This window comes from Mastomys coucha, unplaced genomic scaffold, assembly GCF_008632895.1.
Source record: "Mastomys coucha isolate ucsf_1 unplaced genomic scaffold, UCSF_Mcou_1 pScaffold21, whole genome shotgun sequence".
In the NCBI taxonomy this organism is placed as follows: Eukaryota; Metazoa; Chordata; class Mammalia; order Rodentia; family Muridae; genus Mastomys; species Mastomys coucha.
Genome location: NW_022196904.1, coordinates 164031464 through 164051385, shown reverse-complemented (window position 1 = coordinate 164051385; position 19922 = coordinate 164031464). Strand labels below are relative to the sequence as shown.

The following is a 19922-nucleotide window of genomic DNA, read 5'->3' as shown; positions in this document are numbered from 1 at the left end:
CCTGGCTGTCCTGGAACTCACTCTGTAGCCCAGGCTGGCCTTGAACTCAGAAATCCGCCTGCCTCTGCGTCCCAAGCGCTGGGATTAAAGGCATGCGCCACCACCACCCGGCAAGATTTATTTACTATTATATGTAAGTACATTGTAGCTGTCTTCAGACGCACCAGAAGAGGACATCAGATTTCATTATGGATGGTTGTGAGCCACCATGTGGTTGCTGGGAATTGAACTCGGGACCTCTGGAAGAGCAATCAGTGCTCTTAAACACTGAGCCATCTTTCCAGCCCCGTATTTGTGGTTTTAATTTAAAAAAACAAAAAACCAAAAAACAAACAAAAAAACTTGTGTGGGAAAGAGTACCCATGGTGCAGTGTGCTTGTGGCAGTCAGAGGACAACTTGAAGTTGTTGGTTCTCCCCTTCTACTTTGTAGACACCAGGATCCAAACTCAGGTCCTCGTGCTTGGTGATAACGCTTACTGCTGAACCATTTCACTGTCCTGCACATGTGTTTGCTACCCAAGAGCCCAGGCCTGTTTCCACTTAATGGGTTCTCAAACACTGTAGCATTTGAGCTCTGGCCTTCTATAGCCATTTCTCATAAGCTTCCCTGACCTGTAGAGTGTCTGATGCACACATTATATGAGTCTTTTTTGTTTGTTTGTTTGTTTGTTTGTTTGTTTTTTGAGATAGGGTTTCTCTATGTGTAGCCCTGGATGTCCTGGAACTCACTCTGTAGACCAGGCTGGCCTGGAACTCAGAAATCCACCTGCCTCTGCCTCCCAAGTGCTGGGATTAAAGGCGTGCGCCACCACCGCCCAGCTCATACAAGTCTCTTGATGTCATCATAGTACCATAAATCAGAACTCAGAACCATATTATTTTCAAGAAAATGAAATTAATGTCCTTTTCATCACCTCTTTGAAATTTAGTTTTATGATGAGAGGAACAGCCTTTAGTTAGTATAATGGCTAGAGAAGAGATCACATTATAAATGAGGGTGATACTTATGGAAACATTTTCTGTTAATAATTGGCTTTAATGAACTTCTGAGATTGGTGTAGGCCAGTGGTGCATGCCTGTAATTTCAGCATGTAGAATATTGAAACAAGAGAGTCACTGTAGTGTGATGTCTGCCTGATTTACTTAGTGAGTTTAGGTCAGTCCTGTCTACATAGAAAATAAGCCAGGTATGGTGACACATGTTTTTAATCCCACTCCTTGGAGGCTAACACAGGTGGATCTTTATATGTTGGAGGCCAAGCCTGTTTGTATAGTGAGCTGGTCAGCAAAGGCTACACAGAAACCCTGTTCCCCATAAAATAAAGTGTAAGGTTTATTAATGGAAATACCTTACAAGCTGTCCAAAATTGATTTCCTAAATAATAATGTTTAATGTGTTTGAGTGGTTGGACAGCTAGGCCATGTAAGAGAAAATGTATTAGGATTATACCTTTTTGGAGTTCAACACTCAGTTCTTTACAGTAGACTATTCAGAGGCAATGGAGGAGACTCTAGGGCTGGGCTATTCATGGTGAGCTAGCTCCTCAGCACTAGGGAGTTCTGGTGTGGCATTTTGGTTTGCATAACCACATCTTTTTTTTCACAAGTAACAATTGCTATTTTCATTAGTATGTGTTTTGACTTGAAGAAGGAAATGATAGTGCTGTTCTTTTTCTTTTTTTGAATGTTGAAAAGGTTAAAATTTATATTTATAGTCTTGAATCAGTTTTTTTTAATAGATTTATTTATTTTATACATATGAATATACCACCATTGCTGTCTTCAGACACACCAGAAGAGGGCACCAGACCTCATTACAGATGGTTGTGAGCCACCATGTGGTTGCTGGGAATTGAACTCAGGACCTCTGAAAGAGCAGTCAGTGCTCTTAACTGCTGAGCCATCTCTCTAGCCCATTACCAGAGTTTTAAATGTATTTTACTTTTTTGGGAAACAGTTTTTCTTTCAGATTATGTTTTCAAAAACTGTTGATATTGTTTGGACGTTAGGTAGCTTTCTGACAAATGTATTGTCATAAAAGAAAGAAGAATAGTAAGTGGTAGATGAAGCCTGTCGTGACAGTTGGGTACCCCAGCAACTAATGATACAGTCTTTTCAGAGAAGTGAGACATAAAGAATAATGGTGTTTTCACTATCTCCATCAATAAACATTTGAGGCATAACTTTAGACTTGCTTATTTTTTTAAAGATTTATATATTTTTATGTATGTGAGTACTCTATAATGAGCAGCCGGTCCGCTTAACTACTGAGCCATCTCTCCAGTCCCCTTAGCATACTTTTTTCTTTTCTTTTCTTTTTTTACTTTTTGTTCTTTTGAGACAGGATTTCTTTGTGTAGCCCTGTCTGTCCTGGAACTCACTCTGTAGACCAGGCTGGCCTCGGACTCAGAAATCTGCTTGTCTCTGCCTCCCAAGTGCTGGGATTAAAAGGTGTGTGCCACCACTGCCCAGCCTTAGCATACTTTTTAAGGTTTTGCCTTTGTGTCTACTTTTTAGAACATCACTGTAGATATACATGGTGCCTTTTGTGGTTTTTGCAGTTTTCAACAAGCTTTGTTCAATATTAGTTCACATTCCTCCTAACAGTATATCAAAATATCCCTATACTTTTTTTGTTTTAAATGAGGAAGGGTCTCACTCTGTAGCCCAGATTGGTCTGAAATTCACTATGTACACCGAGCTGGACTTGAACTCAGAGATCTGCCTGTCTTTGTCTCCTGTGTGCTGGGATTAAAGGTGTACACTGACTTGAACTTGTACTTTTTTCCTTATTCTATTATTAGCTCACTTTTACTTATCTTTTACCTTTGGTAGACATTTTAAACTTATCACTTTAATCAAACAAATTGTAGAAAATAAAAATTAAAGAATCAGGGGGTTAAGGTTTTGTTTTAGGACCACTTGATCCATATACAGACTTGCATAATATTGTGGAACTTCAGTATGTATTTGCACTTACATTTGCCCCCTCTAGATGGCAGAGTGTTAATTATCAATAAGTTTGCTCAGTGACTTTAAATATCATTACATGTAAAGAGTAAAACTAGAGGGCTGGTGAGATGGCTCAGCGGGGAAGAGTACCAACTGCTCTTCGGAAGGTCATGAGTTCAAATCCCAGCAACCACATGGTGGCTCACAACCACCCGTAATGAGATCTGACGCCCTCTTTTGGTGTGTCTGAAGACAGCTACAGTGTACTTACATATAATAAATAAATAAATAAATCTTTAAAAGAAAAAAGAATAAAATATTTCGGGGCTGGAGAGATGGCTCAGCAGTTAAGATGATTACTCTTCCAAAGGTCCTGAGTTCAATTCCCAGCAACCACATGGTGACTCAGAGCCATCTGTAATTGGATCTGATGCCCTCTTCTGGTGTGTTTGAGACAGCTATAGTGTACTCATAAAATAAATCTTTAAGTTGCTTACTAAAAAAAAAAAAAAAAAAAAAGTAAAAGTAGAATATAAAATTTGGTAGCTATTTTAACTTGCTTTAGAGTTATTTGAGAAGTCTAAAACTATCAGGCAGAAATAATACTAGTGATGCTAGATAAGTATATTCCTATATTATAATAACAAATTATGTTTGTATATAGCAGGTATATGCTGTCATTAGGTTATTTATGTCTTTAAGAAATTTTTACCAAGTGTGATGGCACATGCCTTTTATCCAAGCACTAGGAAGTAGAGGCAGGTAGATCTGTGGGTTTAAGGTTAGAATTCCAAGATAGCCAGAAATGCATAATGATACCTGTTTCAAAAAAACCAACTAAGACCCTTCCTTGTTTAGAACATGTTTGTTTTTATTTTTGTTGATTTTTTTTCTAAATTGTTTTTTTTTTCTTTTTTACTTAAATTTTTTTTAATGTGCTTTGGTGTTTTGCCTGCATGTCTGTCTGTGTAAGGGTTTCAGATCCCCTGGAACTGGAGCTGCAGACAGTTTCGAGGTGGCATGTGTGTACTGGGAATTGAACTCACATTCTCTTGAAGAGCAGCCAGTTCTCTAACCACTGAGCCATCTCTAACTGCTAAAGATGTTTTTTTTCTTCATTTCTGTATTTTTTATAAGTTAAGTAATAGACTCTATAGGGCAGTGGTGGCACACGCCTTTAATCCCAGCACTTGGGAGGCAGAGGCAGGTGGATTTCTAAGTTTGAGGCCAGCCTGGTCTACAGAGTGAGTTCCAGGATAGTCAGGGCTACACAGAGAAACCCTGTCTCAAAAAACAAAAACAAAAAACAAATAAACAAAGTAATAGACTCTGAAGTTAGGGCTAAGAGCATATTTTCTCTTTTAAAATCTCCCCTCCTTTCAAAGCTTCTGTGGTCTCTGAGGGTTGGGGTGATCACAGAGCCTGATCTGCGAGGCCCGCAGTCTGCTGCTGAGTTGCCCCATAGCCCTGACCAGGAGTTTGATGCTTGCTTTTGTTCCCAGCTTTCATTTGAAGTTGCGTCCTGTAGGTTTAAATTAAGCATACCACCCACGGAGCTGGTGGTCCAGTGAGGTGAGGCTGTGAAATCCAGAGGGAAAGCCTCTAAAATACATGAGCTGCCATCAGAAGCCTCACTCCTAGAGGGAACCATTCTTTCATAACATTGTGAAAGGGCTTAAACGGCGCCTTTCACTCACACTCCCAAGATGTGTTTATTTAATAACCAACCATATTTTGTAAAGTACAAATCATATTAACATTTTTATAGTTCATTGCTATAGGTACTTATTGATCATATTTTTGAAATACAAGTGTTTTTGAAAACTACAGTTCTTTGTTTTTTTTTTTTTTGGTTTTTCGAGACAGGGTTTCTCTGTGTAGCCCTGGCTGTCCTGGAACTCACTCTGTAGCCCAGGCTGGCCTCGAACTCAGAAATCCGCCTGCCTCTGCCTCCCAAGTGCTGGGATTAAAGGCTTGTGCCACCACTGCCTAGCTAAAACTACACTTCTTCAATAATGGTTCTTATCACTGAAGAGTGACATTTTTGTTAGTAGAAATCCAATAAGTTTTCACTACTCTTTCCAGATATGCGTTTGTTTGATTATTTTAATTTTATGATTAAACTCAATTTTACGTATAAACATTTTGACTAATGCTGGTTACCATGAAATTTCTCTTAAACAATTAGCTTAAAAAAGTTTTAAGTTCCAATGATAATGATCTCAGAAAATTTTGTTGGTAGAGCTAATCAATGCCTTGTTTTTCTCTATATGTTTAGGTTATAGTGATGGGAGCTACCAATCGCCCTCAAGACCTTGACTCCGCTATAATGAGAAGAATGCCGACAAGATTTCATATTAACCAGCCCGTAAGCAGTCTGCATTGTATTGAAGAGGGAAATGATTGCCTTCTAAGCAGGCTTTTATCTGTGACTTATAAAAAGTATTGTTTTGTTTCTTGGATTTCTGAAAAACAAGGGTATAAGAAACTCCTGTAGGCTATGCCCTTTCTGGTGTCTTTCTTTCTTTCTTATTTTTATCTAAGATCAGTGCATTTGTCTTTCCCCAAGAAGTAGGTAAATACCTCCAAAGTGCCTGCATGCTTTAGTCTTTAACCTTAGGAAGATACAGAAGAAAATCTGAATTAAAATTTTGGATTAAGACAGAATTAAATTTGGGAACTTGAGGCTAAAGGATCATTATTTTCTGAATAACTAGCCTAAAACAATTGAGATTTATTATTAACAAGTTAGTGGTTCCAGAACCTATGTACTGCGCTGTAGCTATGAAGGAAAATGCCATTCCCCTTCTTCTGCTTCCATTTAGTTTTGACACAGTCGCCCTCTGGAGCCTGGAACTCTAATTTGAAACCCACCCCAGAGCGCAGGCGCAGACTGGCCTCAAACTCTCTGTCCACTTTCCAAAGTGTTGGTTCACAGGAATGAGGAGCTCACCTGTCTTTGCTCTCGAATAGATTGTTATAACTTCTTAACATCCTATATTTTCTATAGAAAAAAACAATGTATACAGTTGTGAATTTAGCTTTTATGTTGAAAACAGTAGGTTCTCATGATAGATGATATGTTGTTCTGTATGAGCAGCATATTATATTTATAGGCACTTAGGGGAATTTAGATAGTTTATCCTTTCAGATTTTTTGGGGGGGTTTTCGAGACAGGGTTTCTCTGTGTAGCCCTGGCTGTCCTAGAACTCACTCTGTAGACCAGGCTGGCCTCGAACTCTGAAATCTACCTGCCTCTGCCTCCCAAAGTGCTGGGATTAAAGGTGTGTGCCACCACTGCCTGGCATCCTTTCAGATTTTATAATAAAAATATTACAACTCCATTTATAATCTTAAAAATTTTAACCTAACTTCATTGTAACCTCTGGCTAGAAGTCCTTCGTCCCACTTATATTCTGACAGTTGTCAGATTCAGTTGAGGCAGTGAAAATGGGCTCCTAAGGTTAAGGTCGTGGGCTTCGTACAATTGCTCTGCTAAGCCACGTGCTACAGCCAATACTTCTGGTCCTTCTGGGGATATATATATATCTATATGTATATATATGTATATATATATACATATAGATATATGTATATGTATATATATAAAATATATACATGTTATGTATATTATATATATATGTATAATCATTCCTTTGGAAAAGTGCTGGATAAATGACTAAGGTCTTTTTGAACAACAGAGAATGAAGTAGATGAGGCAAGCAAGGCCTTCCAGTCCTAATGAGCAAAGATAAGAGAAGGTGGAAGCAGATTAGTGGGTGGGTTGGTAGTTGATTTAGAGCACTGAGGAAAACAGATGTCTATCAGTCTGGGAAGGTAGACTGCTGCTGTTTATATGGACTGTGTGTGCTTCACATACACTCTCTAGTTTCCAGGCAGGATAGTAGACTAATTTAAAGAACTTTTGTTTACCTATATGGCTCTGAATACCGACACTCGTGATCTTTATCAGACTCAGTTGTAGGACTAGCAGGATGGCTCAGAAGGTAAGGGCACTTGCAGCCAAGCCTGCTGACCTAGCTTCGGGAGCCCACATAGGAGGAAGAGAAACAGATTATAGGAAGTAATCCACCTCCACTTGTACTTCTCCACAACATAGATATTTTTAAAAGACTTAAAAAATTGAAAATTGAAATATAATTGTAAAGATAACTAAAGGTTTGATGTACCTGTTGTATAAAAATAGGGTTGGTCGCCGGGCGGTGGTAGCGCACTCCTTTAATCCCAGCACTTGGGAGGCAGAGACAGGTGGATTTCTTAGTTTGAGGCCAGCCTGGTCTACAGGGTGAGTTCCAGGACAGCCAGGGCTACACAGAGAAACCCTGTCTCAAAAACAACAACAAAAAAAATTCCTCTCAAAGTAAAATACGAATTAACTGAAAAATAGTTGTTGGTGATCTTCTAATACATCAAACTAGCCTTTCTGTTAGAAACACAAGGTGTGGAAACAACAGAGCTTTGCTTCATTATTATGTGATTTTATAGTGAGTTTAAAAATCTTTCCTAATATTAGTAAGATGAATTCAAAATCCATCTATTTTATGTAAGATATTCCTTACTTCATTGTCATCATCATCATTATTATCATTATTATTACTTACATAAAATGGTCCTTATTTCACTCACTACTACTACTGCTACTTCTACTACTACTATTACTATTACTATTACTACTACTATTTTTGTTGTTTTAGATAGGTTCTCATGTAGCCCAGGCTGGCTTGACTTTACATTGTAGTTGAGGATGACTTGAAGTTCAAACGCTCCTACCTCAACCTTCCAAGTGCTGGGATTAGAGGCATTTCTTTTATAAAACCAGCTTTTATGTAATTCTATAGAATGAGTTAAGTGTAGTTTCTGTTCTCTGATGTAAAAATCATGTATCACTGAAGGGAAATCATTAGCATTTTCATAAAAATTCACTAATGAATATTAATGAGCACAGAAATTTTACTGAAGTGTATTAATCATATCCTCTAATTATTAGTGAAAATGGCCTATTTATGAAATGCCATAATGAAAAAAGTTACTTTATAATGCTGTTTTAAAATAATACAATTAGAAATTGACTTAAAAGTAGTTTTGCGATGGTAAACTTTCATAAATTTAATAAAAGAAGGAAAAAGAAAGAAAACTGGAAAATTAGCTGGCATAGTAGAATATGCCTGTAATCTGAGCACTTGTGGGATAGAGACAGAAATTGCTACAATCTTGAGTTCAGCCTGGTCTACATAGGAAGTTCCAAAATGGTCAGGCACACCCTGTGTGAAAAAAGAAACTATGGGAAGACATTGTTGTTTTAATATATTTCTGTTTTTACTCAATAAATACTAAGGGTGTATTATTTTCCAGGCATGAGTAAGAAACAGAATTGAGTGGACTAATACAGGTAGTTACTGTAGAGTATCATATGACACCCATCTTTAACCTCTACCAGCCTGTCATTTCATATCAGTTACCCAGTAATTTACAAAGGGAAAAATAGAAAAATTATTTGTTTGGTATTCTTTTTAAATGAATGCTAATTAGAGTATTTTCTGGTTTTAGGCTCTAAAACAAAGGGAAGCAATTTTAAAACTCATCTTGAAAAATGAAAATGTAAGTAGAAAATGGTTTATTCTCATCCTAAAATATGATGCTTTTGTTTTAAGGTGATTTTAGAAAGAATTGAAGAAGGAATCTGAGAATAATGTAGCTTTAAACTTCACTTTAATTATTTTTAAACTCAGGGGCTGGTGAGATGGCTAAACGGTTGAGAGCACCGACTGCTCTTCCAAAGGTCCTGAGTTCAATTCCCAACAACCACATGGTGGCTCACAACCATCTGTAATGGGATCTGACGTCCTCTTCTGGGCTGTCTGAAGACACTACAGTATACATATAATAATAAATAAATCTTTAAAAAAACCCAACCAAACAAAAAATTATTTTTAAACTCTCCACTGTTAAAATAACTCTAAGTACCATGTATTAGATGTAGTTTTCTTTGTTTTTGTTTTTTGGGTTTTTTTTGTTTTGTTTTTTGGTTTTTTGAGACAGGGTTTCTCTGTGTAGCCCTGGCTGTCCTGGAACTCACTCTGTAGACCAGGCTGGCCTCGAACTCAGAAGTCCACCTGCCTCTGCCTCCCAAGTGCTGGGATTAAAGGCGTGTGCCACCACTGCCCAGCTTGATGTAGTTTTTAAAGAGATTAATGTATCTGCAGATTATAATACTGTGACATTTTCCACACCATTTTATGCTTATATAAGAATATTTTTTAAAGAGGTTTTCATCTTTGTCTCTTGGTTTTACTTCATTGCTGTGCCTTTAAAACCAAAGTGAGATTTTAGAAGTAATGAGAGTAGCAATGGAGTGCTCACTTAAAGTCTTAGTGTTCAGGAGGCCCTACACAGGAGGATGGTACATCCAAGGCTAGTCTGGGCTACACAGGGAGACTGCCAGATATTTGTAAGAGTTTGGTTTTCTTTCTTATAAATTTTATCCATTTTTTTTCTTTTTTCTTTTTAAAGACTTATTTATTTGCTATTATTTGTAAATACACTGTAGCTGTCTTCAGATGCACCAGAAGAGGGCATCAGATCTCTTTATGGATGGTTGTGAGCCACCATGTGGTTGCTGGGATTTGAACTTTGGACCTCTGGAAGAGCAGCCAGTGCTCTTTAACCACTGAGCCATCTCTCCAGCCCTCACCCATTTTTTTAAATGCAGTACTTTTCATAAAGGTTTGTAGGACTGCTTTGTTAGATTTTCCTTTTGTCTATATGAGTTGCAAACTTTTCCCTGTTTCTTAAGTCTTTTTTTTATTTTTTATTTAAAGAATTATTTGCCGGGCAGTGGTGGCACATGCCTTTGATCCCAGCACTTGGGAAACAGAGGCAGGCAGATCTCTGAGTTCGAGGCCAGCCTGGTCTACAGAGTGAATTCCAAGACAGCCAGGGCTACACAGAGAAATCTGTCTCCAAAAAAAAAAAAAGCTCAATTTATTTATACTGTAGTTGTACACAACAGAAGAGAGCATCAGATCTTATTACGTATGGTTATGAGCCACTGTGTGATTGCTGGGATTTGAACTTTGGACCTCTGGAAGAGCAGCCAGTGCTCTTTAACCACTGAGCCATCGCTCCAGCCTGATTAATGGAGTTCTGTTCATGCCAAACTTGTCTGGTCACTGAACCAGCATCCTCCCATCCCTCCCACTTTTCCCCTGACGTCTACACTTTTCATGTTTGCCTGTTATAAATCTTTTAGTGGTAGTTTTGAAAAGAAAAGATTTTTTTACTTTAAATTTTTAACCACATTCATATTTCATCTAAACTACACTATACACTGGGTCATGGTGGTACACCCAACCAAGTTTAACCATTTGTGAAGCTGAGGCAGGAAAGCTGAAAGTTGAAGGCTAACCTGGTTTATAGTAGCAAGGCCCTGCCTCACAAACCACGGAATGGACTGGAATGGACAGGAATTCACGGGTATGGTGCATTGCCTAAGTAGAAAGCTTGTAACCTTTTCTTTCCTTTCAAAACAGGGTTTCTCTGTGTAACCCTGGCTGTCCTAGAACTCACTCAATAGACCAAGTTGGACTCAAACTCAGAAACCCCTCCCTCTACCTCCTGAGTGAGGCTAGTACAGATATTTTACATGTAAATGGTGAATATAAATAATGAAATTTAAGGTCTTTGTTGCATTGAAACTTAGAAATGACTTATAATTTAAGCTAATTTTAGTAGTCTTTATTTTTTAAACACAGTAAGGTTTTTGGAAGTTTTTAGAATTTGTCATGATTATAGAGACATTAGCATTCTATATTGTATTTATGAAAGCATAAAGATTAGTCCTTAATCAGCTTATAATGCAAAATATGAATGTTCCCAGATTAATTGCTGACATGCAATAGCTTGTTTCTCTCACTGTTGTTTATATGCCAAAGCCATAATGCTGTTTCAGTAAAATATAAGTTTCAATTTTGTTTTTCATTTTTTCAAGACTTTATATATTTATTTCACATATATGATGGGATGAGTACACTGTAGCTGTCTTCAGACACACCAGAAAAGGGCATCGGATCCTGTTACAGATGGTTGTGAGCCACCATGTGGTTGCTGGGAATTGAACTCAGGACCTCTGGAAGAGCAGTCAGTGCTCATAACCACTGAGCCATCTCTCAGCCCTTAATTTTGTTTTTAAAAGTCTCACATTAATAGTATACATTTAATAAAGGCAGTATTATTATGCTTTCTTGTTACTGAGTAGAATCAGACTTTATTGTGTAAACCTCTTAGCATTTAAGCAAGATATGTTACCAACCTCTAAGCAAAAAGGCTTGCTATTTGCTTCATAGTTAATTTTGCTATTTATATTCTGAAATGATAGGTGTATGTCCATGTACAGATGGATTTCTTTTTCTAGTGAAATTTGTATCATTATGCAATGAAGTATTTCCCCACCTATACATTTTGAATAAGTACTATATTCTAGTCCAGCTTAATCTGACCTAATACAACTAGATGAGTATTATATTACCTTCATTTCCTTTAATATTTGCCTTATATATTTTTTACCATTTATTTTCAACTATGTTTTTCTTTCAAGTACAACATAAAGCCTGCTTCTTTCAGCATATGCGACTGTTTAAATCCTCAGCCACAATTTTATCATATCTATATCTTGTCTTAGTTTAGTTGTTTACAGTACTGTGTTAATTAAAAGCTTGAATTGATTTGTTCTTCATTTAGTTCTTCTCATGAAATGTGTCTTCTTTTTGCTTTCTATCCCCACTACAGTCTCATGTTCAGTAGTGTATTTATATTTCATATTTCCTTTTTTCTCTTTCTGTATTGATTTTTGAATTCACATACACTGGATAGTACTATAACATTTTATGAGATGTATATGTAATGTCCAGCCTCTGCCTTCCTTCCAGCCTTACTGTACATGTTTCCTATATCTTACAGAGCCTTTACCTAAGATTTTCCTTCTGCTTTCTGTACCCTAAATTAAAGATTGTTGTTAGGATAGTCTATCTTTCCTTTTTTTCCTTTTTATCACAGACAAATAACTTCTATTCCCTTTTTTAAAAGTACTTATTTGTTTATTATTGTTGTTGTTATTGTTATTGTTGTTGTTGTTGTTGTTATTATATGTATAAGCACTCTGGCTGTATGTACATACCTACATGCCAGAAGAGGGCATCATATCTATTTACAGATAGTTGGGGCCTACCATGTAGTTGCTGGAAATTGAACTCAGGACCTCTGGAAGAGCAGCCAGCGCTCTTAACTGCTGAGCCATCTCACCAGCTCCACCCAACTTCTCTTCAGTTAGCATTTCTATTTAAGGAAGATGACACTAATTTGAAGGTCATAGTTACAGAGCAGGCAGCAGAGCAGATCTAATACTGTCTCTTACTTTCTAGTCTTCCCCACCTCTGAAAACTTAATTAGCATTCAGTTAAGGTCATCAATTAATTTTTGCTTAAACTACTCTTTAAGATAGTGTTTCTTTTCAGTGGTAACGTGTGATTCTTGGATGTAGAAAAAAGAAGAATCCAATTTTCAAATACAATCTGCTAGTCTATGTCTTCTGGTAGGGAAATTGAGACCATTAGTATTCAGAGTTATTACCAGAGGTGTGTATTGGTTCCTGTTATTTTGTTGATTATTTACCACGTGTTTCAACATTATTTATTTCCTCACTGCTGTCACCCAAGCCCTCCCATAATCTGTATTTATCATTCTCTCTGTCTGAAGTATTCCCTCCAGTATCCTCTTTCTTATCTTAAAAGGTAGTTCATGCAAATAATATTCCAATATGTGGCAAAATAAACTTTCAGTGTTCAGAAGAGCTAGAGGGTCACTTCATTACTGATTGAGGGAACAACCTGTCAAGAAGTTACAATTCGCCGGGCAGTGGTGGCACACACACCTTTAATCCCAGCACTTGGGAAGCAGAGGCAGGTGGATTTCTGAGTTTGAGGCCAGCCTGGTCTACAGAGTGAGTTCCCGGACGGCCAGGGCTGCACAGAGAAACCCTGTCTCTAAAAACCAAATTAAAAAAAAAAAGTTACAATCCTGAATACTCATCAAACACAGGCAGCCCATGGAAGTTTCTCTAAAATAAATCAAATATTATTTTATTTTATCTGACCACAATGGAATAAAGCTGAATCTCACAGAAACAGAAGCAAACTCTTTGAGATCAAATAACACATTGAATGATGAATGTGCTGTTGAAATGAAGAAAACTTAAAACATTCCTAGAATTAGTGGAAATAAAAATAGCATTCCAAAACCTATGTGATCCAAGAAAACAATCCAAAGAAGAAAACGTACAATTCTATGTTTCTACATTACAAATTAGATCTCAAATAACCTGGTGATACCTTTTATGACATTGGGAAAGTAGGAAAGCAAAAAATATCCCCAAAGCAGTGGACCAAGTGAAATAGCTAAAATCAGGACAGAGATTAATGAAATAGAAACAAGCAAACAAAAAAATACAAAGAATCGGTGAAACAAACAGTTCATTCTTTGAGAAGATTGACAAATCTTTAATCCAGCTAATAGAAAGGAAAGACCTGAATGAATAAAGTCAGAGATGAGAAGGAAGACACTGCAACAGTACTGAAGAAATTCAGAAGTGAAGAGGGCATAGATTTAAACTAGGAAATATATAACAATAGGTGACTTTTTACATGACTTACTACATTTAAACCAGGACAGGTAAATAATTTAAACCTCTCTATAACAAGCAGTGAATATGAAACAGTATTAAAAATCTCCCAATAGGAGCTGGAGACGGTTGCAGAAGACTCAGCATCCACATGACAGCTCACATCTGTCCTACTCTAGTTCCAAGGATCTGAGGCCCTCTTCTGACCTCCGTGGTCATCAGACACGCACACACATTGAACGTATATCTATATAGACAAAACATTTACACATGTAAAATTAAATAAATATAAAAAAGTTTAAATTTCCCAATTTTAAAAATGCAGGGCCAGGTAGATTCAACAAAGAATTTTAGACCTTCAAAGAGCAGCTTAAGCCAAAATTTGCTAAATTATTCTTTAAGAATTTTATGTCTCCTTTTAAAATGTGTTTGTTTGAAAAAGGTAGGTACTTTGTGTAGCTTCAGCTGCTGGCTGGCTTGTATTTAATAGGTGGCCCAAGCTAGCCTTCATTCCCTTCCTGCGTGTTGATCTGCCTCCTGAGTGCTTGGGTGATCGAGTAACAGGCATGTGCCACTGTACCCAACCTACTTTAACTTTTTTCCCTGTATAGAATTACTGTTCTTTAAAACAAAATATTCCATAATTAGAAATTGAGTAATAAAGGTGGCATCCATTCCACAGGAGTGAAGAAAATTATTGAGGCAAATGGTTCATGGGGAGAAAGTAGGGGTGGCCATCTGCCGCTTCTTCATCGTGCTTCCATGACCTGTGAGCCCTTGCCCAGCCTTCAGGCTGTCATAGAGTATGAAAACTGGGCTGCTTACCTGAAGGTTCAATGAAAATTATATGCATGAGCCACTTAGCACTGGAAGTGAGACCTCAGATTGTCGATAATAAACAAGAATACATTGATTTTCTTGTTTATTTTTTTCTTGTTGTACATTAGAATGTTTTAAATTTTCCCAAGCCCTGTAAGCTTGAATGGAAGGACAAAACCAAGTGCTAAACTGAATTAGTATTGTGGTACCATTACGCTCGAAAGGAATTTTAAGTGTAAAGACACACCCAGTAAAGACACGTGTGCATGTTTCAGTTGTAATGATAAATAATGAAAATAAGATTTTTTTTTTAATTACAGTTTTATGGAACTAATAGCTTCTCATTACTTGATTGTTACAACATTCTGAACATTATTTCTCAGATGGATATTTGGAAGTATTTTGCTTAACTTTATATATTTATTATAAACATGTTACATGTTTATTTAAGGTGGATAGACATGTAGATCTTCTAGAAGTTGCCCAGGAAACTGATGGGTTTTCAGGAAGTGACCTAAAAGAAATGTGTCGAGATGCTGCTCTCCTCTGTGTCCGGGAATATGTCAATTCTACATCAGAAGAAAGGTAACTATGTAGACTCAATTTTTGGTATTTGTCAAACATTTGATGAGGTGATTATTGTTGTTTTTCTTTATACTAGATTACTTATAGAAAAAGACAATTGAATTAGCAATTTGTGCCTTTTTTTGGCATTTTTCTGGATGTTTTTGTGTGTGTGTGTGTGTGTATATATATATATATATGGATATATGTTCGTCTGTGTGCATGCAGGCTGATGTTGGGTGTCTTACTGCTCCTCCGCACCCTAGCTTTTGAAATGATGGGGTCTTACTGACCCAGACGTCTCTAATTATTCTAGATTGGCTGCTCAGCAAGCTCTGGGGACCCTTCTGTCACAGTCTTCACACTCCTGGGATACCAGGCATCTTTACCTTTTTATTTATTAATTTTTTTAAATGTGAGATCATACTCAGGTCCTCATGGTGGCCTAGCAAGTGCTTTACCTCTTGAGCTACTCCCTAGCTCTTGGTGCCATTTTCCTAAAGAAGTCTGTAAATGGAAAAATTGCTGTGGGGGTGTTCTAGAATTAAGGGGCAAAATGCTGAATTTCATTTGATAAATAATGGGGTGAGTCACAGAAACCCAGCTTGCCCTCTTTGTTAGGAAAATGGGGTTCTTTAGAATCTATAGATTGTTTTTGTACGTTAAAATTTCTTTCTGTGTAGAAATGAGTATGTAACTTTCAGAAACTTCACACATAAGAAAGGCATGTGGGACAGTGTGGACAGGGCTTCAACTTAACAGTAATGCAGTTAATAACATGTAACATGACTCCACGTCAGTCAGTTTCACTTGAAACCACTTTGAAAGTGTGATGAGTTTGAGAAATCAACTTTGTCATCTTTATTTCAGCAAAAGTAAGTTAACCCTGAATTAACTCTGTTGAGAAAGATTCTGAAAAGGCCTTTCTCCTGGAGCTGCATTACACCATGTATCTTCTCAGTGTCAGCTCTCTGATAGACTTTTTAGTAAACCTGTATACCTTTGAGGTCATGTTAAAGGAGTTTGCTAACTCTTCTCTTGCTCTGAAGTTTTCATATCATATGTCCTTGACTTGCCAGCCTGTGGTATCCAAGCATCTAATTACAGTGTGGTGCCGTAGTAAGCTTCTCTTAAAGCTCACTTACTTTTACATGAAGTCCATACTCCATACTGCTGCCTCCTGCCTGATGTGAGAGCTGCATCCCCTATGTATACTGCTCATGTATAATTCCAGCTATTTCAGCAAGTTGGGACTATTTTAACATCATCAGAAATCTACCTTCCAAAGGTCTTTCTTCTAACAGAAGGAAAAAAAAAAAAAGAAATAAACAGCACATAAACTTTGCTTAATTAAGTATATTAATAATAAAAGGGAAAAATGTTAGAAAGCCCTGAAAATCTCAGTGGGAAAATCTGGTTATTAGATTTGAATCATCCTGTTTTCCCTGAAATATTTTCCCCAAGTGTCTGTAAACTATCAAGTAGCAGAATATCCCAGGGGTTTGTTGTTGTTGTTTTGTTTTGTTTTTGGTAAAGTGAGGGGGATTTGAATTAGTTGTTTTTTTAAAATTGAATGTTTAGTTTTACTTCTGTCTTGTAAAAGGTTATACACACACATGAATATATGTATATGCCTAGGAATGCTAGATTTTAGTTCTCTATTAACAAGATTAACTTGATTTCCTAATTAGAATTATGCTGCTGTTTGAATAGCTTTCATTCTTTAATGAAAATGTGTTGCTCTTACATTCTTGGTGTGAAGTGACTTACACAGTCATTTTGCTTTGCTACCTCCTCCTCCTCCTTAGTGGTTTTTTTTTTGTTGTTGTTTTTGTTTTGGTTTTGGTTTTTTGGTTTTTTGGAGACACGGTTCCTCTGTGTAGCCCTGGCTGTTCTGAAACTCACTCTGTAGACCAGGCTGGCCTCAAACTCAGAGATCCGACTGCCTCTGCCTCCCAAGTGCTGGGATTAAAGGTGTGGCCCTCATCGCTTGTCTCCTCAGTGCTTTTTAAAGGTGTCTTGTAAGGGGCTAGCTCAGTGCACTGGCTCACCCACATGGTGGTTCACTACTGTCTGTAATGCCAGGTCCAGGGAACCGGCTGCCCTTTTCTGACCAAGCTCTAGGCATATACATAGTATACATATGTACTTGCAGACAGACACTCATACACATAAAGTAAAATAAAAATAAGTCTTAGAACGGTGTCTTGTGACTTTCATATACTCAGTTATATACCTTCTAGAATGGGTCCAGCATGTTGTTGTCATTCTCTTTGGGCTCTTGAAGGAGGAAGAAACTGTTGTTATACTCTTATGTAATTAAAAACAAATTTATTTTCAAAACATGCATCTTTTTAATCTTGGTAAAATATTTTAGGTAGGTATACTCTAAAGAGATTTGGCAATTTGATTGTTTTGTTTACATTTTAGTCATGATGAAGATGAAATCCGGCCTGTGCAGCAGCAGGACCTGCATCGGGCAATTGAAAAGATGAAGAAATCAAAGGATGCAGCGTTTCAGAATGTTTTGACTCATGTTTGTTTAGATTAGGAGTACAGATCATTTGTGTGGTTCAGTAATCTCATGGGACGGGCTCTCATCTGTACAGCAGTGAGGGAAATCCAGGCTTGTGGTTATATACGCAGATCTCTGGTCTGTTATATAAATGTGTTACTGCTTGTCAGAAATCATGAGGAGGAAACTGAGTGCAGCCTGAGTGTGGGTGCTTGTTTGACCTTTTTAGCCATATGCTGTTGTAGCCTTATAGCGTCTAAGCTGGTCTTAATGTAGTAGATGATTCGTGAGTCGTTAGCGAGGAATGGGGTGTGGCTAGGTGCTGGTTTCTAGACCTGTGAGTATGAATGTGAGTGTGTGTGTATGAGTCTGTATCAAATGTATATATCCACTTTCTTTTTATACTCTGTAGATAGGTTTGAATTCAGAAGCTTTTTTTTTTTAACCCCAACTACTGAATCCAAAAGCACGAGGTAGTCTGTAGCAAAACTGGGATTTAAGGCAGGATCTGACAGGTCCAGTGAGATTCAGCCATTCCTAGTTGTCACTTGTTTGGGCCGTTCTTAAGTTGAAAATTTCCTCTGCGGTTAGTTGAATCAACCACACCTGAATATGCACGTGTCTCAATTATAATGGTTGTCAGGAGAATCAGATAACAAGCACAGTTTGCTCAGTGATCAGTAGTGATTCCACCTCTTTTTGCTATAACACTGAGTAGACTTTTTGAAGTTTTACACTGAATTACATTAAGAAGGATTGAAAACTTTTCAAAAGAATGGTTTGAGAAACCTCAGTACTCTTTAATAGGTGTACATAACTCTCAGCGTAACAGTTCTGTAACTGTAGTCCTTAAATGTTGTTTGAAAGTTATATGTTCTTTAATTATGTTCAAATTTCATTTGGTCACCCAAACAAAATGATAGTTTATATACATAGTCATTACTAAATGTGCTAAAAAAATTCTCACTTTGTAACTTAAATTTAAAATTTTTCTCAGTATAGTATAGAATGTGTTCAAATAATACACATCAGAATTCTTGTATCTGTAGTCACTTGATGCTTTTTAAACCACATATAAAACTTCTTTTTTTCAAACCTCCAGTAGCCAGAATTCTGTTTCAGGCACCTTGACATGCAACAGAGCAAGAAGATAATGCCACAGCACAATTTTAAGGTGCCTCAGAATCATCAGAGATTAAACTATGACAAAAATGCTTTTGGTTTTATTATTTGTTTTATTTCTTTGAAAACTAAATTCTCCTATGTTTATTGAATTAATTTCTCTAGTAATGTGTCTCACAAGAAACTGCCAGATACTTTCTTCCTCCATTTGTGTTTTGAGGTTATAGATTGCAGGAGGATAACAAAAAAGCAAGCTGGACAAGATTGTAAAGATGATGGGAAACGAATGTTAATACAAGACGCCAAGAAACATATCCTGTTTTTATAATTTACAATAAAAGGCCCTTCCTTTTGATTCTTTTTTTCCCCACCTAGTTCTTGATTGTTTTCAGTTACTTTAAATTGCAGATTTTGTTGCTGTTTATAAAATTTTTGTTTGGACAGTTTTTATATTGCAGTTGAGATTTCACATTTTTATAGCAGACATTTTAGTATTGATTTATTCTGTCTAAATACGAGTTTTAGTAATTTAATTTTAATGTAATAGCATGTTCAGAAATGAGTGATGTGTATACTTCTTTGTGTCTTTTTCATCTTCTATTAAATTCAGATTATCTAATTATAGCACTGAATTCTTATGGTTTTAACCAGATGAAGGAGAAATACTCTATTCCCAACAACCATGACTCCTGTAGGCATAGTGAGCCATCAAGTCAGAGAAACTATTTTCATATGGTTTAAGTAACTTTGAGTGTTTGTAATTTCCATTCTGCTTTAGAGAGACATTTCACATATGTGCTTGGCTATTAGGTTTTAAAGCATTGCTTTGGGGTATACATTTTGAATATAGAATCGGGCTGTCTGGCTTAAGTCCATACTTCCCACTAACAAACTGTATGCCCTGAGACTGGCTGCTTTGCTTCTGTTGTGATCCATGAAGCAACTGTGGCACCTCCTTCTAAGGAGTTGGGACAGTGTGATAGATAGCATGGAGGCGTCAGTAGTGTGCCTGCAGTTCCTGCACAAGTGCTAGCTATTATGCTACTGATGGGATTCTCTACACCGTACGTAACCTGCGTATCTTATTGGCTCAACTGTGTCTCAGTCTCTAAGCCATTTCTGTCATCTCTGGCCTACACTCTAGGAACTAAGATGAAAAAGCTGTGTGACTTTTCTCTGAAATGTCACTGTTGGATGACTTCTGGTAGGCTTGGTGTCTCCTCCTGTTTCCATGCCTTTTAAAATTGAGATTTTTA

The 19922-nt window shown here is 37.1% G+C and overlaps 1 protein-coding gene across 2 annotated transcripts in view; it reads left to right on the top strand.

Moving 5' to 3' along the window:
- The window catches only part of Atad1 (ATPase family AAA domain containing 1), a 63686-nt gene extending 44396 nt beyond the window's left edge, over positions 1–19290 (top strand). For both annotated transcript variants that reach the window (XM_031390106.1, XM_031390105.1), the window contains exons 7-10: positions 5232–5321; positions 8522–8572; positions 14917–15050; positions 17460–19290. In XM_031390106.1, the coding sequence (XP_031245966.1) occupies positions 5232–5321; positions 8522–8572; positions 14917–15050; positions 17460–17580 (396 nt within the window). In that variant the 3' untranslated portion in view covers positions 17581–19290. The remainder of the gene's footprint in view (positions 1–5231; positions 5322–8521; positions 8573–14916; positions 15051–17459) is intronic.
- Positions 19291–19922: the final 632 nt, after the last annotated feature.